At 43.9% G+C, this 27,418-nt stretch overlaps 1 protein-coding gene across 1 annotated transcript in view; it reads right to left on the bottom strand.

The window, feature by feature from the left end:
* Positions 1 to 27,418, bottom strand: part of LOC121575721 (cadherin-like and PC-esterase domain-containing protein 1) — an 82,536-nt gene that overhangs the window by 35,711 nt on the left and 19,407 nt on the right. The window contains exons 3-13 of the mRNA XM_041889016.2: positions 24,896 to 24,993; positions 23,584 to 23,665; positions 18,413 to 18,497; positions 18,107 to 18,263; positions 11,039 to 11,169; positions 10,866 to 10,941; positions 8,751 to 8,915; positions 8,493 to 8,597; positions 6,177 to 6,331; positions 4,884 to 4,954; positions 402 to 588 (exon numbers count right to left, since the gene is read on the bottom strand). Of these exons, the coding sequence (XP_041744950.2) occupies positions 402 to 588; positions 4,884 to 4,954; positions 6,177 to 6,331; positions 8,493 to 8,597; positions 8,751 to 8,915; positions 10,866 to 10,941; positions 11,039 to 11,169; positions 18,107 to 18,263; positions 18,413 to 18,497; positions 23,584 to 23,665; positions 24,896 to 24,993 (1,312 nt within the window). The remainder of the gene's footprint in view (positions 1 to 401; positions 589 to 4,883; positions 4,955 to 6,176; positions 6,332 to 8,492; positions 8,598 to 8,750; positions 8,916 to 10,865; positions 10,942 to 11,038; positions 11,170 to 18,106; positions 18,264 to 18,412; positions 18,498 to 23,583; positions 23,666 to 24,895; positions 24,994 to 27,418) is intronic.

The raw sequence follows: 27,418 nt of genomic DNA, 5'->3' as shown, positions 1-27,418 counted from the left end.
CTGTCTGTCTGTCAGAGGTCAATCCTCTGACCCCAGTGCTACTGAGTCTAATGGATGCTAATCAGGGATTGGCTGCTGAAATCAAAGCTGCGGACATAAGAAACAGAGTTCGACAATCACACAGAGTAGAACTCAGAATGACATGGAAACATACCCTGACCAAAACACTGGACTGAAAACACACATTTCCAGAATTCAGATGCCATAACTAACTTACATCTATATTTTAGACCTGAAGACTGGGCAGGTGTAAGCAATATGGGACAAGATCCAAAGGGCTAGTTGGAGATCTAACTATATTACTGCTAACACCTACCATCTCACTGAATGTGACCCAGGATACATTTGAAAGCCCAGCTTGTGACTCACAGGGTGAAAGGTCATGGCTGGGAGGGTCTCACCTAGGTCCTCTGTGCTCGTCCAGGTGTATGTGACAGACTGGGCTGATGGGCTCGGGGCGGAGGCGTAGGGTCACCACATCAAAGGGGACCTCAGCACGGTAGTCTTTCACCCAGGGACTGAAGGGGGGGCTAAGAGTCAGAGGGGGGTCTGTATACAGCTGTCTGAGGTGGGGGTCCACACAACGCTCTGATACACACCACAGGGAGAGAGAGAGAGAGAGAGAATGGATTATATACAGATAAAAAGGCTTGCACACGTCACACCGTATGTGGATCTATCTTTCATCTGCCGATCGCACAGCGCACTGTGTTTTAGCGACAACCCGCTGTATTTTTCATGCGATTGTACATGTAAAATCAGTGCGCACTCCCTTCACAAATTACATTCAGAGGTGTTAAGTACTCTCAGCCAGCAAAAGTTACTGGTGTGTCTGAGCCCAAAGATATTCAGAATACTGTTACACATTTATCCATCAGACAGAGCATCAAAGAACAAAGCTGGTTATCTAAAGCATGCATGCTTGGTGTGTGTGTGTGTGTACACGCTTATAATCCCCATTCAAAGGGATTAAAGTTAAAGACATTCACACCAACTCACACACACACTTATGTAATGGGAGGAAAAATTTTAACACACACATAGAGGAATGTTAATAACGATACCCTGAGGTCCACAAGTGTTGAGCACAAGCCCAGAGAATGCTCTCTTTCTGTGGAGGCAATTTACTCTGGTGTGTGCCAACCTCAAGCAGTCTGCAGATGCAGGGGGCACAGCAGGTCCACCTACCAACCCTCCCAGCCTGAAGCACCGCCACAAGGTGTCATATTTTACCGTGAACACTGCAGCAGAAGGGAACTCCTTCTCTGCTCTTTCGTCCTTGTGAGGCTACAATACATCGAGTTTCCCAGGGAAGCTGTGAAGCGCGGGTGAAGCTGTGAAGTCAGCTGTAGCCTATTGCATGATTGTGTTTATGAGTCTGTTATTAAAGAAAGTGAAACAATGTTGTGTATGTTAACTATTGCTAACTATTGCATGATTGTTTTTCATGAGTCTTATTAAAAGGTGTATGTTTACTGCTTTTCATTAAATAATGTATGGCTACAAATTTTGTTATGGCCTAAAATAAATGTTGTTCATATGGGCTGAATATTGTAGCCTAGGCCTATATAAATTCATTAATATGGGTATATAAAGTGTAGCGCCTTGAAAGCGCCTCAGCTCCAGCCAGCATTTGTTTGTCTGAAAGGGTACACTATGGCTTTTTAAATGCCGCCACGAAACCTTCTCTGGAGATAGTTTGGAAGCGCCACTTAATGGGCATTTAAGTTGTCGGTAACGAAATGCCGCTTCTGAAGCAGGGCTAAAGTCCATCACTATGCAACCAAAACTGTCAATGAAATGATCTCGAGCTGCCTGCAAGCAGCCTGCCTGTCTGCTGCCTGCGCGCAGACAACTCACTCCTAAAAAGTACTTTGAAGTTCGGTAAATTCAATGACTTTTAGTAGAAAGAAAACACATCTACCCTACCATGAAAAAAACAGCAGAAAAACAACAAAACAGCACATTAATCAGCATTGTTTATTGTTGTCAGGGAAACAATACCGAACATTCTATGCCGGAGCAGAATTCTACTGCCTGAAAAGGTACAGATGCTTCTGATGTTGCACAACAAAAGTGTCTGAAAGGTTATCAATTGTCACGTCCTATGTATGAAAATTGGTTGGTTAACTTTGAGATAACCCCGTCAGTGAGGGTTATGCAACCTCGGCATTCGAAAGCATCATATTCGGTGCACTCCCAAAAGGACTTATTGGCGGTCTGTCGTTCCAGTCTGTATGTGTAGCCTTCATGCGCCAGGATATTTTCTCCACACACAAGAGGATAAATTCGGGTTCCATTGCTTGTTCTGCTCCTCTGAGAATAATGAATCCTGAGGATAGCAGTGCAAGATCCTTTTAAGCAGAATAATTGGATTATTAGCATATGAACGACTTGCAATTCGATTGCTGGACTATCAAAGCCATCCATCCAGTCTTTTTTAATTGAAATGTTGGCCTTTTATCAGATACATTTTTTCTGCATTCAATGATTTCTATTCATAATTGATCAAAATTCGGTATGCTATACCCTATAAATAATATTCTGCCCATATGAACACATTTATTTTAGGCCATATAAAGAAAAGCTATGCATGATGTACTGACAAGGATCAAACAGAAAAAACATTGTTTCACATTCTTTAATTAAAGACTCAAACAGAAATAGGCTATAATGCTGGCTTTACAGTTTCCCTGCCAAATAGGCCTACAAGGAAACTCGACATACACTACCAGTCAAAAGTTTGGACACACCTTTTTACTATTTTCTCAGCTAATTGGCTGACTCTGGATCGCCTCACCAACAGGATGTTTAGGAATGGATTGGGAATTAGAATGCTGTATATCTCAATGGTTTGAAGTGTGGCGCTCTGAGTTCACCAGAGCTCCACACGGGGAGGTTTACGTGTCTTTTTGTAGAGCAAAACTACACCGTGCACAGACCCTCTCGCGCACCCAATGTCTTCGATATACAGTACCAGTCAAAAGTTTGGAAACATTCTCATTCAAGGGTTTTTCTTTTTTTTTTTTACAATTTTTTACATTGTAGAATAATAGTGACATAGTAGACATCAAAACTATGAAATAACACATATGGAATCATGTAGTAACCAAAAAAGTGTTAAACAAATCAAAATATATTTTATATTTGAGATTCTTCAAATAGCTACCTTTTGCCTTGATGACAGCTTTGCACACTCTTGGCATTCTCTCAACCAGCTTCATAAGGTAGTCACCTGGAATGCATTTAAATGAACAGGTGTGCCTTCTTAAAAGTTAATTTGTGGAATGTATTTCTGTCTTAATGCGTTTGAGCCAATCAGTTGTGTTGTGACAAAGTGGGGGGGGGGGATACAGAATATAGCCCTATTTGGTAAAAGACCAAGTCCATGTTATGGCAAGAACAGCTCAAATAAGCAAAGAGAAATGACAGTCCATCATTACTTTAAGACATGAAGGTCAGTCAATACGGTACATTTCAAGAACTTTGTTTCTTCATGTGCAGTCGCAAAAACCATCAAGCGCTATGATGAAACTGGCTCGCATGAGGACCGCCACAGGAATGGAAGACCCAGAATTACATTACATTACATTTACGTCATTTAGCAGACGCTCTTATCCAGAGCGACTTACAGTTAGGGCATACATTATTCTTTTTAATTTTCATACCCCATGGGAATCGAACCCTCAACCCAATTACCTCTGCTGCAGAGGATAAGTTCATTAGAGTTACCAGCCTCAGAAATTGCAGTTCAAGTAACAGACACATCTCAACATCAACTGTTCAGAGGGGACTGTGTGAATCAGGCCTTCATGGTCGTATTGCTGCAAAGAAACCACTACTAAAGGACACCAATAAGAAGAAGAGACCTGCTTGGGCCAAGAAACATGAGCAATGGACATTAGACCGGTGGAAATGTATCCTTTGCTCTGGAGTCCAAATTGGAGATTTTTGGTTCAAACCGCCTTGTCTTTGTGAGACACGGTGTGGGTGAACGGATGATCTCTGCATGTGTAGTTCCCACCGTAACGCATGGAGGAGGAGGTGTTATGGTGTGGGGGTGCTTTGCTGGTGACACTGTCTGTGATTTATTTAGAATTCAAGGCACACTTAACCAGCATGGCTACCACAGCATTCTGCAGAGATACGCCATCCCATCTGGATTGGGCTTAGTGAGACCATCATTTGTTTTTCAACAGGACAATGACCCAACACACCTCCAGGCTGTGTAAGGGCTATTTGACCAAGAAGGAGAGTGATGGAGTGCTGCATCAGATGACCTGGCCTCCACAATCCCCCGACCTCAACCCAATTCAGATGGTTTGGGATGAGTCGGACGGCAGAGTGAAGGAAAAGCAGCCAACAAGTGCTCAGCATATGTGGGAACTCCTTCAAGACCGTTGGAAAAGCATTCCAGGTGAAGCTGGTTGAGAGAATGCCAAGAGTGTGCAAAGCTGTCATCAAGGCAAAGGGTGGCTATTTGAAGAATCTCAAATATAAAATATATTTTGATTTCTTTAACACTTTTTAGGTTACTACATGATTCCATATGTGTTATTTCATAGTTTTGATGTCTTCACTGTTATTCTACAATGTAAAAAAGTAAAATTAAAGAAAAACCCTTGAATGAGTAGGTGTGTCCAAACTTTTGACTGGTAGTGTATATCGAAGACATTGGGTGCGCGAGAGGGTCTGTGCACGGTGTAGTTTTGCTCTACAAAAAGACACGTAAACCTCCCCGAGTGGAGCTCTGGTGAACTCAGAGCGCCACACTTCAAACCATTGAGATATACAGCATTCTAATTCCCAATCCATTTCTAAACATCCTGTTGGTGAGGTGCTCCAGAGCCAGCCAATTAGCCGACACCTGAGCAGCGCCTCACCTCTGTCTCCAGGGAAGTCCTGGGAGCCTGAGTGTTGGTCCCACCCAGTCTGTGTCTCTGCCTCATCGGTCCTATGGGAAACATGGAAGACTTTCATTATTTAGAAAATAAATGTCCCATTGGAACAGGGAATATTCTGAGTACTTTCCCTGCAATAAAAACAACAAAAGAGCGATGACAAACTTTAGCCCTCTAATAAAATGAGTCTATCAAGCACATCCACAGTCTCACACAAACCAACTGCACAAATTCAGAAATATGGATAGGAAAAACGCACATATGATGATCAAAGACACACACACACACACACACACACACACACACACACACACACACACACACACACACACACACACACACACACACACACACACACACACACACACACACACACACACACACACACACACACACACTTTCCTGGCCAGCGTCAACATTCCAATTGGTTCCCTTCTGGCCTATATGAGGTCCAGAGGTGATTATCAACACTTGTTATAACCGTCATCCAATCACAGTAAACTATACTGGCTGTTCTCCAGACACGTATCCTCCCTCCTCCTTTCTATAGCCTGATACCCTCTCCCTTTTCTTCTCTTCCACCCCCGTTTCGTCCACTTCCCACATCCAGCACCCTGTTCCCCTTCCACTCCTCTTCCAAACCCTTCCATCACCAACCCCTCTACCCCTTACCATACCCATTCCTCCACTACCTCCCTCTCTTTCCTCCCATCATCCTCATCATTCCGCCTGGTTCCCTGCCCTTGAGCGTGCTACATGCTCCTAGCTCCGTGCTCAGCCCCAGAAGTCCACCCAGCCCAAGGGCAGAGGGAGGCTGTGTTCTGAGTGAAAGCTTCCCAGCTCCGTGCCACAGCCTGAGAAGGATGGGAAGCCAGATGGGGCCCGCCAGTGGAGCCAGCACCCAGCCAAGCAGGGATTTAACCTAGTTCTGTTCCAGTCTGAGTGGATTGGGCCTGAAGCTCCTCTCTCCTGCTACAGCCAGACTAACGTACATGTGCCTGGGGCTTAATGAAGGAATGCTTAGGGGAGGTTGGGGAACGAAAACCATCCTTAATTCAGCCAAGCTTTATGACCCCCAGCCCAGTCATTTGTCTGTTTAATTGTTTGGTTGATCCTTTCCAAATATATGGAGAGTAAGACAACACCAAGGGGATAGAGCAAGGTAACAGAACCTCATGTGAACTGATTGATGTGTGTGTGTGTGTGTGTGTGTGTGTGTGTGTGTGTGTGTGTGTGTGTGTGTGTGTGTGTGTGTGTGTGCACACTTGTGCTCACCTGTAAATATGGTTCCTTTGCTCTGTATAATGGGAACAGACTCTGTCCAACAATGCTGAGAAATGCAGCCCACTCCCAGACTCCTCTGCTCTAGGGAACGATCGAAACAGAAAGTCTTGGATAGGAGAGCGCTCTGGAGAAGCTGCGGGATAAAGCTGGATATAGACAGGTTTTCAGTTACTGGGAATACATACACTCTAAATAACATGATTACAATCTGGAATCACTGCAAGTGTTCTGTATCAATGACTACATTATGCTTCAGAATGAATCTGGTTATACTCTATACAGTGCATTCGTTAAGTATTCAGACCCCTTTCCCTTTTCCACATTTTGTTACGTTACAGCCTTATTCCAAAATGGATTAAATAATTGTTTTCCCTCATCAATCTACACCCAATACCCCATAATGACAAAGTGAAAACATGTTTTTAGAAATGTTTGCAAATGTATTACAAATAAAAAACAGAAATACAGTGGGGGAAAAAAGTATTTAGTCAGCCACCAATTGTGCAAGTTCTCCCACTTAAAAAGATGAGAGGCCTGTAATTTTCATCATAGGTACACGTCAACTATGACAGACAAAATGAGAAAAAGAAATCCTGAAAATCACATTGTAGGATTTTTAATGAATTTATTAGTAAATTATGGTGGAAAATAAGTATTTGGTCAATAACAAAAGTTTCTGAATACTTTGTTATATACCCTTTGAAGACTTTCTGTAAGTCTTCACAAGGTTTTCACACACTGTTGCTGGTATTTTGGCCCATTCCTTCATGCAGATCTCCTCTAGAGCAGTGATGTTTTGGGGCTGTCGCTGGGCAACACGGACTTTCAACTCCCTCCAAAGTTTTTCTATGGGGTTGAGATCTGGAGACTGGCTAGGCCACTCCAGGACCTTGAAATGCTTCTTACGAAGCCACTCCTTCGTTGCCCGGGCGGTGTGTTTGGGATCATTGTCATGCTGAAAGACCCAGCCACGTTTCATCTTCAATGCCCTTGCTGATGGAAGGAGGTTTTCACTCAAAATCTCACGATACATGGCCCCATTCATTCTTTCCTTTACACGGATCAGTCGTCCTGGTCGCTTTGCAGAACAACAGCCCCAAAGCATGATGTTTCCACCCCCATGCTTCACAGTAGGTATGGTGTTCTTTGGATGCAACTCAGCATTCTTTGTCCTCCAAACACGACGGGTTGAGTTTTTACCAAAAAGCTCTATTTTGGTTTCATCTGACCATATGACATTATCCCAATCCTCTTCTGGATCATCCAAATGCACTCTAGCAAACTTCAGACGGGCCTGGACATGTACTGGCTTAAGCAGGGGGACACGTCTGGCACTGCAGGATTTGAGTCCCTGGCGACGTAGTGTGTTACTGATGGTAGGCTTTGTTACTTTGGTCCCAGCTCTCTGCAGGTCATTCACTAGGTCCCCCCGTGTGGTTCTGGGATTTTTGCTCACCGTTCTTGTGATCATTTTGACCCCACAGGGTGAGATCTTGCGTGGAGCCCCAGATCGAGGGAGATTATCAGTGGTCTTGTATGTCTTCCATTTCCTAATAATTGCTCCCACAGTTGATTTCTTCAAACCAAGCTGCTTACCTATTGCAGATTCAGTCTTCCCAGCCTGGTGCAGGTCTACAATTTTGTTCCTGGTGTCCTTTGACAGCTCTTTGGTCTTGGCCATAGTGGAGTTTGGAGTGTGACTGTTTGAGGTTGTGGACCATTAATACAGGTAACGAGTGGAGGACAGAGGAGCCTCTTAAAGAAGAAGTTACAGGTCTGTGAGAGCCAGAAATCTTGCCTCAGACTGGGGCGAAGGTTCACCTTCCAACAGCACAACGACCCTAAGCACACAGCCAAGACAACGCAGGAGTGGCTTCGGGACAAGTCTCTGAATGTCCTTGAGTGGCCCAGACAGAGCCCGGACTTGAACCCGATCGAACATCTCTGGAGAGACCTGAAAATAGCTGTGCAGCAACGCTCCCCATCCAAACTGACAGAGCTTGAGAGGATCGGCAGAGAAGAATGGAAGAAACTCCCCAAATACAGGTGTGCCAAGCTTGTAGCGTCATACCCAAGAAGACTTTAGGCTATAATCGCTGCCAAAGGTGCTTCAACAAAGTTCTGAGTAAAGGGTCTGAATACTTATGTAAATGTGATTTCAGTTTTTTATTTTTAATACATCTGCAACAAAAAAAATTAATCAATTTTCGAATAAGGCTGTAACATAAGAAAATGTAGAAAAAGTGAAGGGGTCTGAATACTTTCTGAATGCACTGTAACAGAGAGTAATGTGGAATAGATGTTTACCAGTTCAAATGGCCCTGGTGTCCTCAGCTGACGGAGGAACTGGAGGAGGAGGAGAGTTTGGTGCTCTAGTAGACAGAGACCGTATGTCCCCCCACAGCCACCATACTGACCAGAAACATACAAAACAAATTGTGAGGGTCAATGGAATTATGATATCTATTAAAATGTCTCTCTGAAATTGTACTGTTAAAAAGAGGCCATCGTTATTGCCCTCACAGTATTGAGTGCTTTATTAAGTTAAACACAGTTGTTTAGTACCCTCTGTCCATCATCTGTCTCGGTGTGCGAAGGGCTCTTCAGACTGGCCTGTCCACTGTGTGCTGGGATTAGGAAGAGAAGAGCGTCTTCCAGGATGAACTCTTTTGTGATCTGTCCGTCAAACCCTGGGTCCCTCAGCCCATCAAAGTGCAGGTCAATCTCAGCCTGACAGACAGAGATTAAGGGAAACTTTTAGCAATGGCTTTCAGTAAGGGACTGTACTGAGAGTAAGCATGTTCTGCCACCTAGTGGATATATGAGTTATCTTAATACTGTCATAAACGTATGAATGGGTGCCAACACAATTACCTGCTCCCTTCCTTCTACCCTGACTCACACTTAGAGGTCTGAACGTATTGGAGAGGTGTAAGCAATGAGGGGAATTCAAGGAAGGAATTAGTCAGATTGAACCTTAGAGATATGTTGGTTTTCTAAGATGAGTACATGGAACAGGCTATAAAGCCTACAGAAGGAAACATAATTATGTTTATTGGTGGCTCGTGTTATAGGAGTGGAACCAATGGACACCATGTTTGGAATCTGGAAAAGGGGGAAGGCGTCTCTGGGTCAAACCAATTAAAATACTTAAAGGGAGGCCCTTTTAGTGTAATGGCTTTTATAACTATTACTAGTTGTATCACTCAACAGCGTGCATGCATGGGTATGTGCGTGTGTGAGTGCACGTGTGTTTGTATGCAACCGACATGTATGCAGCACAACAGCTAAAATACTGACTCTCACTTCTCTGCTCAACTCGGAAGTTACACTACACGACCAAAAGTATGTGGACACCTGCTCGGCGAACATCTCATTCCAAAATCATAGTCATTAATATCTAGTTGGTCCTCCCTTTGCTGCTAGAACAGCCTCCACTCTTCTGGGAAGGCTTTCCACTAGATGTTGGAACATTGCTGCGGGGACTTGCATCCATTCAGCCACAAAAGCATCTGTGAGGTCAGGCACTGATGTTGAGCAATTAGGCCTGGCTCGCAGTCGGCGTTCCAATTCATCCCAAAGGTGTTTGATGGGGTTGAGGTCAGGGCTCTGTAAAGGCCAGTCAAGTTCTTCCACACCGATCTCAACAAACCATTTCTGTATGGACCTCGCTTTGTGCACAGAGGCATTGTCATGGTGAAACAGGAAAGGGCCCCAAACTGTTGCCACAAAGTAAGAAGCACAGAATCGTCTAGAATGTCATTGTATGCTGTAGAATTAAGATTTCCCTTCACTGGAATTAAGGGGCCTAGCCCGAACCATGAAAAACAGCCCCAGACCATTATTCCTCCTCTACCAAACTTTACAGTTGGCACTATGCATTGGGGCATGTAGCGTTCTCCTGGCATCCGCCAAAGCCAGATTCATCCGTCGGACTGCCAGATGGTGAAGCGTGATTCATCACTCTAGAGAACGCGTTTCGACTGCTTCAGAGTCCAATGGCGGCGAGCTTTACACCACTCTAGCCGATGCTTGGCATTCCGCATGGTAAACTTAGGCTTGTGTGCTGCTGCTCGGCCATGGAAACCCATTTCATGAAGCTCCCAACGAACAGTTCCTGTGCTGACGTTGCTTCCAGAGGCAGTTTGGAGCTCAGTAGTGAGTATTGCAAACGAGGACAGATGATTTTTACGCGTTACGCGCTTCAGCAATCGGAGGTCCCGTTCTGTGAGCTTGTGTGGCCTACCAATTTGCTGAGCCGTTGTTGCTCCTAGAAGTTTCCACTTCACAATAACAGCACTTACAGTTGACCGGGGCAGCTCTAGCAGGGCAGAAATTTGACGAACTGACTTGTTGGAAAGGTGGCATTCTATGACAGTACTACGTTGAAAGTCACTGAGCTCTTCAGTAAGGCCATTCTACTGCCAATTTTTGTCTATGGAGATTACATGGCTGTGTACTCATTTTATACACCTGTCAGCAACGGGTGTGGCTGAAATAGCTGAATCCACTAATTTGAAGGGGTGTCCACATACCTTTGTATGTATATAGTGTATATTGCCGTCTTTGAATGTTGCTAGTCTCACAGTCTTATGGCGCACCTAGTGACTACTCTAAAACACCATCAGTAGAGACCGGCTACAGTAGTAATGTGCCGACCCAGCAATAACCCCCTCTTACCTTCACTATGACAGGCAGAAGGGAACCACTGAACTGAAGAGTGAACGTCATCAGCTGGAAACACAGGAGACACCACCTACAGGAGAAACAGTCACATAGAATAGTGACAAATCAGAACGACGCACAGAGATGAATACTTGAACAGTTGTGAGGTTGATTTGAGGGTGGCTAACCTGTGCTGAGAGCTAGGCTCCTCATTGGTCAATGCTGCCGCCATCAACACCTGTCCTATGACCTCCTTCACATGGCCCAAGGCCTCATTGGATGCATCAGGATCCAGCTGCTGCAGAAAAAAGGTATTGAGCTGAGAGAGAGCGATGGAGAGAAGGAGAAAGACAGGAAGACAGAAAGAGAGAGAGAGGGTGAAAGAGCGAGAGAGAGAGAGAGAGAGAGAGAGAGAGAGAGAGAAAGGGATAGAGAAAGAGAGAGGGGGGATAAAGAGGAGAGAAAACTTTTGTCAGTGTTAAAAAAGTCTGAAGAAGTTCAAGCCTGTACCCAGCAGAGTTGGATAGATTCCAACTTAATTATTACACCTCAATATTAGACAAGGCAATAATTGATATGCGCTCAAATGGAGAGATTCCGTGTAAATTTAATATTTTGAAAGGAATTCGCACTGCTGTGGCAAAATAAACACTTGATACTCTGTTCCAACAGGTGGCGGTAAAGGTCCACATTCATTAATCCACAACCCCAGCTTTGATATGACAGAAGAAAACTACAACCACTCTCTCTCAGACCCATCACATTACATCTAATAGATCTAATCTAGTTAGATTACATTTCATCTGACAGAGGCAGATTTAATTTGAGATAATCCCAATAAGGGGCCAGCGAGTGACGGTTGGACAGGGTTGGGAATCAGGCATTACGGTGCTCAAATCCGAAGCATGTGGTTGGCTCGTACAAACACACACACTGAACACTGTTAATAGGGCCTTATAAAAACGACTGGGAGACTCCGGAGACAACAACATCATAATGGCAGTAGGATCAGGACGTTCAGAGCTCCAGATATTTGGCATGGTTTTGGTCATCTGGTGACTCAGCTAGTGTGAGTTTTATAGACACGTAGGAGATGTCAACGAGGGGTTAACTAGTCAGAAGAGATATGAGATTGGATAAGAGTCGGTAGTTGATTGTTATACCAGAGTGGAAAGTTGGGTTATTGGAAAGGAACACTATGGTTTACTGTGTTTCTGCCGCAGAGAGACAGTTCTGGCAGTAGTTTTGTGTGTGTGCGTGTTTGCACATGCTCCAATATTTTAGCATGTTTATGACTAAAGAAGCACAAAAACAACACTAGGCCCGAAGGTAACTTTAAGAAATAACTGGAGAAAATAAATAGTAAAAACATTATGTGCCATCATAGCTACAGTGGGGGAAAAAAGTATTTAGTCAGCCACCAATTGTGCAAGTTCTCCCACTTAAAAAGATGAGAGAGGCCTGTAATTTTCATCATAGGTACACGTCAACTATGACAGACAAATTGAGAATTTTTTTCTCCAGAAAATCACATTGTAGGATTTTTTATGAATTTATTTGCAAATTATGGCGGAAAATAAGTATTTGGTCACCTACAAACAAGCCAGATTTCTGGCTCTCACAGACCTGTAACAACTTCTTTAAGAGGGTCCTCTGTCCTCCACTCGTTACCTGTATTAATGGCACCTGTTTGAACTTGTTATCAGTATAAAAGACACCTGTCCACAACCTCAAACAGTCACACTCCAAACTCCACTATGGACAAGACCAAAGAGCTGTCAAAGGACACCAGAAACAAAATTGTAGACCTGCACCAGGCTGGGAAGACTGGATCTGCAATAGTTAAGCAGCTTGGTTTGAAGAAATCAACTGTGGGAGCAATTATTAGGAAATGGAAGACATACAAGACCACTGATAATCTCCCTCGATCTGGGGCTCCACGCAAGATGATGAGTGAGCAAAAACGGTGAGCAAAAATCCCAGAACCACACGGGGGGACCTAGTGAATGACCTGCAGAGAGCTGGGACCAAAGTAACAAAGCCTACCATCAGTAACATACTACGCCGCCAGGGACTCAAATCCTGCAGTGCCAGACGTGTCCCCCTGCTTAAGCCAGTACATGTCCAGGCCCGTCTGAAGTTTGCTAGAGTGCATTTGGATGATCCAGAAGAGGATTGGGAGAATGTCATATGGTCAGATGAAACCAAAATATAACTTTTTGGTAAAAACTCAACTCGTCGTGTTTGGAGGACAAAGAATGCTGAGTTGCATCCAAAGAACACCATACCTACTGTGAAGCATGGGGGTGGAAACATCATGCTTTGGGGCTGTTTTTCTGCAAAGGGACCAGGACGACTGATCCGTGTAAAGGAAAGAATTATTGGGGCCATGTATCGTGAGATTTTGAGTGAAAACCTCCTTCCATCAGCAAGGCATTGAAGATGAAACGTGGCTGGGTCTTTCAGCATGACAATGATCCCAAACACACCGCCCGGGCAACGAAGGAGTGGCTTCGTAAGAAGCATTTCAAGGTCCTGGAGTGGCCTAGCCAGTCTCCAGATCTCAACCCCATAGAAAATCTTTGGAGGGAGTTGAAAGTCCGTGTTGCCCAGCGACAGCCCCAAAACATCACTGCTCTAGAGGAGATCTGCATGAAGGAATGGGCCAAAATACCAGCAACAGTGTGTGAAAACCTTGTGAAGACTTACAGAAAACGTTTGACCTGTGTCATTGCCAACAAAGGGTATATAACAAAGTATTGAGAAACTTTTGTTATTGACCAAATACTTATTTTCCACCATAATTTGCAAATAAATTCATTAAAAATCCTACAATGTGATTTTCTGGAAAAAAAATTTCTCATTTTGTCTTTCATAGTTGACGTGTACCTATGATGAAAATTACAGGCCTCTCTCATCTTTTTGCATGTGTAGTCAGAGTGTATCCACTTGGCCTGTTTGCAGCAAACTGCGAATTGAAAGCCCTAAGCTAATTTAGGAGCAATATGCTAGGAACGCACTTAGCCAGCTACCACACAACCCTCCACTACACAGCTGTAACAGCCTAATGAACATCACAAAATACGCAGCGCAAACATTCTGGAGAGGAGGAAGGAAGAAACAAGAGTTTCCTAAGAGGCATAGCGCAGTGTACAGCTCAAGGTCTCTACTATGTTTACTGTAGGTCCAGCTTTATCAAAGACTCAGGGCTACATTCAATCAAATCAGTTAAATATATGATATATATATATATACTGTATAAACACAGTACCAGTCAAAAGTTGACACACCTACTCAATCAAGGTTTTTTTTTTTTTTTTACAATTTTCTACACTGTAGAATAATAGTGAAGACAACAAAACTATGAAATAACACATATGGAATCATGTAGTAACCAAAAAGTGTTAAACAAATAAAAATATATTTTATATTTGAGATTCTTCAAAGTAGCCACCTTTTGCCTTGATGACAGCTTTGCACACTCTCAACCAGCTTCACCTAGAATGCTTTTCCAACAGTCTTGAAGGAGTTCCCACATATGCTGAGCACTTGTTGGCTGCTTTTCCTTCACTCTGTGGTCCAACTCATCCCAAACCATCTCAATTGGGTTGAGGTCGGGTGATTGTGGAGGCCAGGTCATCTGATGCAGCACTCCATCACTCTCCTTCTTGGTCAAATAGTCCTTAAACAGCCTGGAGGTGTGTTGGGTCAATGTTCTGTAGAAAAACAAATGATAGTCCCAGAATGCTGTGGTTGCCATGCTGGTTAAGTGTGCCTTGAATTCTAAATAAATCACTGACAGTGTCACCAGCAAAGCACCCCCACACCATCACACCTCCTCCTCCATGCTTCACGGTGGGAACCACACATGCGGAGATCATCCGTTCACCTACTCTGCGTCTCACAAAGACACGGTGGTTGGAACCAAAAATCTCAAATTTGGACTCATCAGACCAAAAGGACAAATTTCCACTGGTCTAATATCCATTGCTCGTGTTTTTTTGGTCCAAGCAAGTCTCTTCTTCTTATTGGTGTCTAGTAGTGGTTTCTTTGCAGCAATTCGACCATGAAGGCCTGATTCATGGGCTCCCGAGTGGCGCAGCGGTCTAAGGCACTGCATCTCAGTGCTTGAGGCATCACTACAGACCCCCTGGTTCGATCCATTTTACATTTGACAATTTTGTCATTTAGCAGATGCTCTTATCCAGAGCAACTTACAGTTAGTGAGTGCATACATTTTTATTTTTCATACTGGCCCCCCGTGGGAATCGAACCCACAACCCTGGCGTTGCAAACGCCATGCTCTACCAACTGAACTACATCCCTGCCGGCCATTCCCTCCCCTACCCTGGACGACGCTGGGCCAATTGTGCACCACCCCATGGGTCTCCTGGTCGCGGCCGGCTACGACAGAGCCTGGATTCGAACCAGGATCTCTAGTGGCACAGCTAGCACTGCGATGCAGTGCCTTAGACCACTGCACCACTCGGGACACAGTTGTATCACAACCGGCCGTGATTGGGAGTCCCATAGGGCGGCGCACAGCGTCATCCGGGTTTGGCCGGTGTAGGCCGTCATTGTAAATAAGAATTTGTTCTTAACTGACTTGCCAAGTTAAATAAAGGTAAAATAAAAATTCTGTTGATGTTGAGATGTGTCTGTGAAACATTTTTGGGGGCTGCAATCTGAGGTGCAGTTAACTCTAATGAATTTATCCTCTGCAGCAGAGGTAACTCTGGGTCTTCCTTTCCTGTGGCGGTCCTCATGTGAGACAGTTTCATCATAGCGTTTGATGGTTTTTGCGACTGCACTTGAAGAAACGTTCAAAGTTCTTGAAAAATTCTGGATTGACTGACCTTAATTCCTTGAAGTAATGATGGATTGTCATTTCTCTTTGATTATTTGAGCTGATCTTACCATAATATGGACTTGGTATTTTACCAAATAGGGCTATCTTATGTATACCACCCCTACCTTGTCACAACACAACTGATTGGCTCAAATGCATTAAAAAGGAAAGAAATTGCACAAATTAACTTTTAACAAGGCACACCTGTTAATTGAAATGCATTCCAGGTGACTACCTTATGAAGCTGGTTGAGAGAATGCCAAGACTGTGCAAAGCTGTCATCAAGGCAAAGGATGGCTACTCTGAAGAATCTCAAATATAAAATATATTTTGATTTGTTTAACACTTTTTTGGTTACTACATGATTCCATATGTGTTATTTCATAGTTTTGATGTCAATGTAGAAAATAGTCAAAATAAAGAAAAACCCTTGAATGAGTAGGTGTGTCCAAACTTTTGACTGGTACTACACTACCGTTCAAAAGTTTGGGGTCAATTAGAAATGTCCTTGTTTTCGAAAGAAAATTAATTTTTGGTCCATTAAAATAACATCAAATTGACCAGAAATACAATGTAGACATTGTTAATGTTGTAAATGGCTATTGTAGCTGGGAATGGCTGATTTTTAATGGAATATCTACATAGGCGTACAGAGGCCCATTATCAGCAACCATCAGTCCTGTGTTCCAATGGCATGTTGTGTTTGCTAATCCTAGTTGATCATTTTAAAAGGCTAATTGATCATTAGAAAACCCTTTTGCAATTATGTTAGCACAGCTGAAAACTGTTGTGCTGATTAAAGAAGCAATAAAACTGGCCTTCTTGAGACTAGTTGAGTATCTGGAGCATCAGCAATTGTGGGTTCGATAACAGGCTCAAAATGGCCAGAAACAAATAACTTTCTTCTGAAACTCGTCAGTCTATTCCATGTGAGAAATTTCCAAGAAACTGAAGATCTCATAAAACGCTGTGTACTACTCCCTTCACAGAACAGCGCAAACTGGCTCTAACCAGAATAGAAAGAGGAGTGGGAGGCCCCGGTGCACAGCTGAGCAAGAGGACAAATGCATTAGAGTTGCAAAGAAAAAGCCATATCTCAGACTGGCCAATAAAAAAAAAGATTAAGATGGGCAGTCTGAGATATGTATTTTTCTTTGCAACTCTGCCTAGAAGGTCAGCATCCCGGAGTCGTCTCTTCACTGTTGACGTTGAGACTGGTGTTTTGCGGGTACTATTTAATGAAGCTGCCAGTTGAGGACCTGTGAGGCGTCTGTTTCTCAAACTAGACACTCTAATGTATTTGTCCTCTTGCTCAGTTGTGCACCGGGGCCTCCCACTCCTCTTTCTATTCTGGTTAGAGCCAGTTTGCGCTGTTCTGTGAAGGGAGTAGTACACAGCGTTGTACGAGATCTTCAGTTTCTTGGCAATTTCTCGCATAGAATAGCCTTCATTTCTCAGAACAAGAATAGACTGACGAGTTTCAGAAGAAAGTTATTTGTTAAACTTGGATTAGCAAACACAACGTGCCATTAGAACACAGGTTGCTGATAATGGGCCTCTGTACGCCTATGTAGATATTTTATAAGAAATCAGCCATTTCCAGCTACAATAGCCATTTACAACATTAACAATGTATGCACTGTATTTCTGATCAATTTGATGTTATTTTAATGGCCAACAAAATTGCTTTTCTTTCAAAAACAAGGAAATTTCTAAGTGACCCCAAACTTTTGAATGGTAGTGTATATACCATAAATATAACTGATTTGATTTAATGTAGCCCTGAGTCTTTGATAAAGCTGGACCTACAGTAAACATAGTAGAGACCTTGAGCTGTACACTGCGCTATGCCTCTTAGGAAACTCTTGTTTCTTCCTTCCTCCTCTCCAGAATGTTTGCGCTGCGTATTTTCTCCATGTGATGTTGATTAGGCTGTTACAGCTGTGTAGTGGAGGGTTGTGTGGTAGCTGGCTAAGTGCGTTCCTAGCATATTGCTCCTAAATTAGCTTAGGGCTTTCAAGTCACACTGTGCTGCAAACAGGCCAAGTGGATACACTCTGACTACACATGCAGTATAATGGATAGATTTGATATATAGCTATGATGGCACATAATGTTTTTGCTATTTATTTTCTCCAGTTATTTCTTAAAGTTACTTTCGGGCCTAGTGTTGTTTTTGTGCTTCTTTAGTCATAAACATGCTAAAATATTGGAGCATGTGCAAACACTGTATATTATTATCATATTTCTAGGTAAAAAGAAATCACATTATTTTTGCACTGCACACACAAAGCATGACATGACGACATGCATCCAAAGGTGCATTCTCAAAGCTCACATTGAATATAATTCATCTATAACCCCAGACACAAGGTGAGCAGATTAGATTGAATAGCGTCCTCAGTACCTGTGTGGTGTGACTGTCCGTGTCCTCGTTTGTCCTGACCAGGCCTGTATGATGGAGGAAGGCTGTGAGCGGCGTAACCGAGGTGACCAGGACATAAACTGTCACCGTGGCAATGAGGCCAGGGCTCACCAAGCTAAGTGTGGGAACAGCTGGGTTCCTAAGGAAGGAAAAACAACAACAACGATAACATTAGCTAAGAAAATCAAACCCATTTGTTTCAACAAGAGAATAGAGACCCTTGAACATGATTGAGCTGTATGTTCCGACTAAGGTAAACATGTGTTGTTACTGGCAGAGTTGACTGACCAATCACCCTGTGCCACATCACGAACATCTCCCAGCTCGGTGCGGGGCGATCCACAGGCAGATGGATTTATGCGTAATGCCAGCCCTGAAACATAAACACAGTGACAGAGAAACACACACACGTGATAAGAGACATTAATCTGTAACTACTCTAGAGTGATGACAGAGACAGTTGGATTTAGCATCTATCCTAGAGTGTCACAAGGGGTTGATCTCAGGGCTATTATCCGAGGTGGGATCGAGCAGTTTATTTTTGTTGAGTTTGCTTCCCTTGTGTTGGTTATGAGTTATGAAATAGCAGAGCAGCTGTGTGTGTGTCCTTGCATAAGAAGTGTTAACCCCTATACATACTTCGCTTTGCATATCAACAGCCCACTGGGAATAGACATCAATTCAATGTCTTTTCCACGTTGGTTCAACGTAATTTCATTGAAATGACGTGGAAACAACATTGATTCAACCAGTGGGTGCCCAGTGGGAGGGACTGAGAGCGTGTTTTCATTCTCTGGCACTGTACTGCTAATGAAATTCCCCACTGTTGGAAATGTAACGCCAGTAGAGAGAGGGTGTGTGTGTGTTCTAAGGCCCAAATCACTATCAGTCCTGGGTAAGATCCCAGCTCCTCTTCCATCCCCCGGACTCAAATCACTGGCCAGAGAAGGATGGACAAAGCACTCACATACAGTGGGGGAAAAAAGTATTTAGTCAGCCACCAATTGTGCAAGTTCTCCCACTTAAAAAGATGAGAGGCCTGTAATTTCCATCATAGGTACACGTTAACTATGACAGACAAATTGAGAGAAAAAAATCCAGAAAATCACATTGTAGGATTTTTAATGAATTTATTTGCAAATTATGGTGGAAAATAAGTATTTGGTCACCTACAAACAAGCAAGATTTCTGGCTCTCACAGACCTGTAACTTCTTCTTTAAGAGGCTCCTCTGTCCTCCACTCGTTACCTGTATTAATGGCACCTGTTTTAACTTGTTATCAGTATAAAAGACACCTGTCCACAACCTCAAACAGTCACACTCCAAACTCCACTATGGCCAAGACTAAAGAGCTGTCAAAGGACACCAGAAACAAAATTGTAGACCTGCACCAGGCTGGGAAGACTGAATCTGCAATAGGTAAGCAGCTTGGTTTGAAGAAATCAACTGTGGGAGCAATTATTAGGAAATGGAAGACATACAAGACCACTGATAATCTCCCCTCGATCTGGGGCTCCACGCAAGATCTCACCCCGTGGGGTCAAAATGATCACAAGAACGGTGAGCAAAAATCCCAGAACCACACGGGGGGACCTAGTGAATGACCTGCAGAGAGCTGGGACCAAAGTAACAAAGCCTACCATCAGTAACACACTACGCCGCCAGGGACTCAAATCCTGCAGTGCCAGACGTGTGCCCCTGCTTAAGCCAGTACATGTCCAGGCCTGTCTGAAGTTTGCTAGAGTGCATTTGGATGATCCAGAAGAGGATTGGGAGAATGTCATATGGTCAGATGAAACCAAAATAGAACTTTTTGGTAAAAACTCAACCCGTCGTGTTTGGAGGACAAAGAATGCTGAGTTGCATCCAAAGAACACCATACCTACTGTGAAGCATGGGGGTGGAAACATCATGCGTTGGGGCTGTTTTTCTGCAAAGGGACCAGGACGACTGATCCGTGTAAAGGAAATAATGAATGGGGCCATGTATCGTGAGATTTTGAGTGAAAACCTTCCATCAGCAAGGGCACTGAAGATGAAACGTGGCTGGGTCTTTCAGCATGACAATGATCCCAAACACACCGCCCGGGCAACGAAGGAGTGGCTTCGTAAGAAGCATTTCAAGGTCCTGGAGTGGCCTAGCCAGTCTCCAGATCTCAACCCCATAGAAAATCTTTGGAGGGAGTTGAAAGTCTGTGTTGCCCAGCGACAGCCCCAAAACATCACTGCTCTAGAGGAGATCTGCATGGAGGAATGGGCCAAAATACCAGCAACAGTGTGTGAAAACCTTGTGAAGACTTACAGAAAACGTTTGACCTGTGTCATTGTCAACAAAGGGTATATAACAAAGTATTGAGAAACTTTTGTTATTGACCAAATACTTATTTTCCACCATAATTTGCAAATAAATTCATTAAAAATCCTACAATGTGATTTTCTGGAGAAAAAAATTCTCATTTTGTCTGTCATATTTGACGTGTACCTATGTTGAAAATTACAGGCCTCTCTCATCTTTTTAAGTGGGAGAACTTGCACAATTGGTGGCTGACTAAATACTTTTTTCCCCCACTGTACAGTGAGGGAAAAAAGTATTTGATCCCCTGCTGATTTTGTACGTTTGCCCACTGACAAATACATGATCAGTCTATAATTTGAATGGTAGGTTTATTTGAACTGTGAGAGACAGAATAACAACAAAAAAATCCAGAAAAACTGATGCCAAAAAGGTTATAAATTGATTTGCATTTTAATGAGGGAAATAAGTATTTGACCCCTCTGCAAAACATGACTTAGTACTTGGTGGCAAAACCCTTGTTGGCAATCACAGAGGTCAGACGTTTCTTGTAGTTGGCCACCAGGTTTGCACACATCTCAGGAGGGATTTTGTTCCACTCCTCTTTGCAGATCTTCTCCAAGTCATTAAGGTTTCGAGGCTGAAGTTTGGCAACTTGAACCTTCAGCTCCCTCCACAGATTTTCTATGGGATTAAGGTCTGGAGACTGGCTAGGCCACTCCAGGACCTTAATGTGCTTCTTCTTGAGCCACTCCTTTGTTGCCTTGGCCATGTGTTTTGGGTCATTGTCATGCTGGAATACCCATCCACGACCCATTTTCAATGCCCTGGCTGAGGGAAGGAGGTTCTCACCCAAGATTTGACGGTACATGGCCCCGTCCATCGTCCCTTTGATGCGGTGAAGTTGTCCTGTCCCCTTAGCAGAAAAACACCCCCAGAGCATAATGTTTCCACCTCCATGTTTGACGGTGGGGATGGTGTTCTTGGGGTCATAGGCAGCATTCCTCCTCCTCCAAACACGGCGAGTTGAGTTGATGCCAAAGAGCTCGAGTTTGGTCTCATCTGACCACAACACTTTCACCCAGTTCTCCTCTGAATCATTCAGATGTTCATTGGCAAACTTCAGACGGGGCTGTATATGTGCTTTCTTGAGCAGGGGGACCTTGCGGGCGCTGCAGGATTTCAGTCCTTCACGGCGTAGTGTGTTACCAATTGTTTTCTTGGTGACTATGGTCCCAGCTGCCTTGAGATCATTGACAAGATCCTCCCGTGTAGTTCTCATGATCATTTCAACTCCACGAGGTGAGATTCTGCATGGAGCCCCAGACCGAGGGAGATTGACAGTTATTTTGTGTTTCTTCCATTTGCGAATTATCGCACCAACTGTTGTCACCTTCTCACCAAGCTGCTTGGCGATGGTCTTGTAGCCCATTCCAGCCTTGTGTAGGTCTACAATCTTGTCCCTGACATCCTTGGAGAGCTCTTTGGTCTTGGCCATGGTGAAGAGTTTGGAATCTGATTGATTGATTGCTTCTGTGGACAGGTGTCTTTTATACAGGTAACAAGCTGAGATTAGGAGCACTCCCTTTAAGAGTGTGCTCCTAATCTCAGCTCGTTACCTGTTTAAAAGACACCTGGGAGCCAGAAATCTTTCTGATTGAGAGGGGGTAAAGATATTTATTTCCCTCATTAAAATGCAAATCAATTTATACCATTTTTGACATTCGTTTTTCTGGATTAATGCTGGGGTTGTTATTCTGTCTCTCACTGTTCAAATAAACCTACCATTAAAACCATAAACTGATCATTTCTTTGTCAGTGGGCAAACGTACAAAATCAGCAGGGGATCAAATACTTTTTCCCCCTCACTGTATGATATCTGAATCACAATCTATCTGTCAATATTTACAAGTTCTAATGGAGCTAGACTAAATCTGAAACACAGAGGAAACCAAACCACACAACACTGTATTCCCTGAAACCACACAAAACCCTGAATTAGGCCCAAACCAGGAAACGGACCCCCCTGCCCCTCCTCTCCTCCTGTCCCTTGAACATGGCAGTGATTGTTGGTTGTGCCTACGTCAGTCAGATTCACTCTGCCTTTTGTAAGATAAATTATGTTCTCAAACAAAGGGTGGGCAGAGACCTGCGTCCTGGTCTAAGGAAGAGGGGTGCGGGCGGTCAAAAGGACCTGAAGAGGGGCTGTGAGGGGGTCTGCAGGACTTCAAGGTGAAAGGGGGCAATTGAGGAGGAGACACTAGCCTTTAACCGGGACTGCACCAATGTCAACATTTGTGTGGGAGACAAGCCAAAAAGGAAGGACAATATTGTTCTAGAAGTGGGAGACAATGTGTGTTCTGTACAGGGAAGAGAACTCTACACTAAAGAGAAAAGAGATAGAGGAGAACACACAGAGGACAATCAATTACTGTCTAAGTCCGTTGGTCATCATTACCTTCCTTCTGAGACATAATGAAGATAAGTGCCCTTGACGCCAACCAAAAATATATATTTTTGCAGCATCTCCATCAAAGCCCCTGTCTCACTCGATCCATCATCTTTCTTTTCATGCGGTTCGAACGGAGGACAAATATAAGCAGAGATGCATTGGGTCATTATAAACGACTTCTCAGAACCGATCGTTACTGTGACTATAAAAGTGCTGTCTTTATTTAGGTCTTCTCAGAAAGCCGAATTAAAGAGAGAGAGCAGGTATGAAAGCCATGCAAACTTTTGAACCAAAACAAGCCATGCATCTTCTCCAAAATTCATCTTCAGCTCATCATCTACGGTTTCCATGGATACAACTTTAATAATACTATAAGTACTTCAATTTATACTAGCTTATATAATTTATAGAAGTTATACAAGTCTAATTACGTATGGGTCATTTCCATGAAAACGCATCTGTATTTAAATGTCTGCTAGCATTGGCCCAAATCTCTACTTTAAGGAACTCAAAGAGCTCGCCTGAAAACTAAAGGTTGTCTGGAAACAGGTGATAACTCACCTAGGTCATGTTCATTAGGGCACACAACAGAAAATGTTTTCAACTTTTCTTATTGGACAAGTCTCCCCGTTTGAGTCAGTTTTCTTCAGTTTGGTGCATAATTAAACACGGCCCAGATCTCATGTATCACTCAGCACTCCACCTGTAGACCCACCTGCCAGCCGGCTGTCTGTCTGGAAGCGACAGAGCCCGTCCACATCAGAGAAGGCCCCCACCAGCACAGGTATCATGTTGACCTGAGGAGATAACAGATGGGACCCCACAGAGTTCAAGATCAATAAGTCATCTACCAACATGATATGATGCTCCAATTCAAAACACAGATGATCTAGATTCTAAGCAGTGGATCCAAAGGCAACGAATGAAAGTTAGTGGACTTGTTTGAAGTTGTGGCAAGAGGACTTAGCCAGGTCCCAGATCGGTTTGTGCCGTCTTGCCCACTATGACTATGGACCATAGTAATATGCAAAAAACGGATCTGGGTCCAGGCTAAGGATGACTCTCTTCTGGCAGTGGTTGGATGGTCCTATGCAGTCTGATGTTACGGGATGTTAGTGTTATAGGAGGGTGTGTAAAGAAGAGAGGGAGAAGGGAATGTGATGTTTGTTGTTGGAGGAGTTTACTGTGTGTTTTCCCATCGTGTTTGATCTGAGATCCACCATCTCAGGACAGAGACGTTTTCACTGAATTCTCTCAGATGCTGACTTAGGCCAGGCTTCTAAAAATATTTTCTAGAAGAATCTTTGGGTGGATCTGATTTCGCAAAGATGTTAGAACAAAAACTGGGGGTCGTAAGGGGATCAAGCTTCACTGCTGGGGTTTTCATCAATATGAAACCCACATTAAAACTACACTCCCATCACACCCATGTCGGTCCGACATTCCGACATGGGGTAACATTCCCACATAGGTCACCAACGTTCCCGTATGAGACGACATTCCGGTTGAACATTCCCGTACAGTGTGTGTCTTCTAAGGCCCAAATCCCTATCAGTCCTGGGCATGATCCTAGCTCCTCTCCCATCCCCCGGACTCAAATCACTGGCCAGAGAAGGATGGACAAAGCACTCAAATTCAAATCAGTTCTACTGGTAATCCACATCCCTCACATATGATATCTGAATCACAATCTATCGTTCAATATTTCCAAGTTCTAATGGAGCTAGACTAAATCTGAAAGACAGAGTAAACCAAACCACACAACACTGTATTCTCTGAAACACACAAAACCCTGAATTAGGCCCAAAGCAGGAAACGGACCCCCCTGCCCCTCCTCTCCTCCTGTTTCTGGAACATGGCAGTGATTGTTGGTTGTGCCTACGTCAGTCAGATTCACTCTGCCTTTTGTAAGATGAATTATGTTCTCAAACAAGGGTGGGCAGAGACCTGGGTCTTGATCTAAGGAAGAGGGGTGGGAGCGGACAAAAGGACCTGAAGAGGGGCTGTGTGTGTGTAGCTGGTCTCACCCTCTGATGGTGCTGCAGATGGGAGAAGGACACTCTCCTCAGACAACTCTTCTCTGAACCACTCAGACACACCAACACACTCCACTCCACACTGCCACCTGGGAGAGAGGAAGAAAGGGAAAGGAGAGGGAACGGATAAGAGATCAGTAAGCATGTTTTACAAATAAATGAAGCTTTGAAACCATACCAAATACGGTGCTCCAACTGTGTGAGGTAGAGAGAGAGAGAGAGAGAGAAACAGAAACAACAGAAATTGGGAGAGAGAGAGAAAAACATCTGGTAGCGATTGTACAGCCAGTATTTGGAGAGGAGAGGAAACGTGGTGATGTTTTTGGCCAGGACCATGGCTGTTTTGGTCTCAGTGTTCTGAATCATTGAGAATAGGAGGAAGTGACTTAACAGCTATTATGGCAGCCTAGAGATGAATGGATAGCAAGAACTTTACCTTTGTGTGTGTGTCTGTGTTTCTGTGTTCCTGAGTTTGTGTGTGTGTGTGTGGGGGTCTGTATATACACTCCTCCCTCTGTGTCTGGATACAGAGATAGATTAAGTGTGTGTAGTGTTCTTTGTAACCTATAATCATTGCTTTCAGGTCCTGCCACAGCTCCCATATCAGCCTGCCATCTGTCTGAGTTGACCCTGATACAGCCCAGAGCCCCAGACCTTCAGAAGAGCACACACACACGGCCTGGAATTTCGTGATTTTAGGGGCAAGGCCATTTGGCCTTCAAGACGTGCCCAATCTGCCAGGGCACCAAGGACATCTGCTAGGTCACCAAGGCCATTAACCAAAATGGCCATTAACCAAAATAGCCAATTAAATTCATTTGAAAACCGAAAAACAGTAGCTATTCTGTTAAGAAAAACACAAGTATATGTATATGTACATAAATAATTAGCCTACATGTCGAAGTGTAGGTGATAGCCTTTGGCTACAGCCGGTTATGTCCTGACCTATGCTGACATGAGGGAGGCGCCTGAAAATGTAACCAAACTTTAAATGAGACTTTTAATTATATCTTCACTTCGGAGCTGCGAAGCCTGTGAGAAGCCTGTGAGAAGGACCCGATCACGTGACGGGCATTGACTAATAAGAATTGAGAGAGCCATGTGAGTGAGAGGTGCTTCGGAGCAGGCTACAGCAATTGGCAGCCGGGAGAAGGGAATTATAATTATTATATTCAGCACCAAGGGCACAACGGCAACTTTGGCTGCAAGGGATACATTTTCTTAGAGGGCATTACTGCCACACAAGAGGGCATCGACAGCCATGGCCGCCGATGCCGTCGGGGAATTCGAGCCCTGACGCACAAGCACGCACAGTCTGGTAGGAGACTGAAAAAGCCCTCAGAGAAAACAACAACAACAACAGTAACAGTAAAAGCCAATCTCTGTCTCTCTGTTTGGGTTGGTTTGAGTAAACAGGAAATGATTGTCTCCATCTAATCTGATGCATTTGAGCCAATAAGAGACTAACACAATTAGGGCTCATCAAATTAAAGATCTGGACTCTTTCTTCCAGGAACTCTACCCTTTCATTCCAGTACGCTCCAGTTTTTCGGCCCTGATGTAGATCGGACAAATCCATTATAAGGGAGAATGGGCTGGAATTTTCTCTCACACACTTAGGCTACCTTGGCAATGACACAGGCAGTGTCCCAATACTGTTAAATTGCCCCATTCCTTGTCTCCTCTTTCCATCATAAATACGCACAGGTGCAAGGACTGAATATGATGCTTTTATAGGACACAGTCCTAAAGACATTTACCAGGCCCATGCTATTCAGTCTCTGGGCTGGTAAAGTCATTAAGGGTGTTGCTGTTTAACTAACGACCTGCTGGGTTCTTTGATCAGAGTGACCAGGGCCCCAATGTGGTCTACAGGCTGACCTGTCAATCATCACACTGATTGGGTGAGTGACAGCTGGGCATTCTGACTCACAGAGCCTGACACCTGGGACCTGCCTCTACTCTCCTCTTGATAGTAAATCACAGTAGACACACACAAACACACACACAGGGACATAACACACATACTTAGAGGTACATGCACACACACCTGTCTGCACACACACACACAAACATGAATGTGTGTAAGTACACACACACACAATTAATCATTGGGACTAGCCTTACTAGTAGAGCAGTGATTTATGACCCTGAATGACAAGGGTAGTTCAAACATCTGGTCTCCTATAAGTGTCCCTCTCTATCTCTCTCTCCCCCTCTGCCTTCCAGCTAAACTATCCACATGACACTTCTGTGCTGAGCTCCAATGATTTTCCAGTAGCGTCCTTCACTGGATCACTGGAATACCATTCTCCTTTTCCTAGTTTTTCCTACTCCATACACACACACACATCCCGGCCAGACAGAGGGAGAGATTACAGAAAAAGTCATGATGGTGTGTACAGTTAAGTCGAAGGTGGTGTGGGGAGAAGGGGGGTGTAGTGAGCCCTGAAAACAACTCCACCCTCCAGGACAGTAAACCCAGCAGGGGGTGCAGACCAGGCCCTACAGACC

This window comes from Coregonus clupeaformis, unplaced genomic scaffold (genome assembly GCF_020615455.1).
Source record: "Coregonus clupeaformis isolate EN_2021a unplaced genomic scaffold, ASM2061545v1 scaf0009, whole genome shotgun sequence".
NCBI classification, from domain to species: Eukaryota; Metazoa; Chordata; class Actinopteri; order Salmoniformes; family Salmonidae; genus Coregonus; species Coregonus clupeaformis.
Note: the sequence above shows the minus strand (reverse complement) of the source record. Positions and strands in the feature narration are given on the sequence as shown.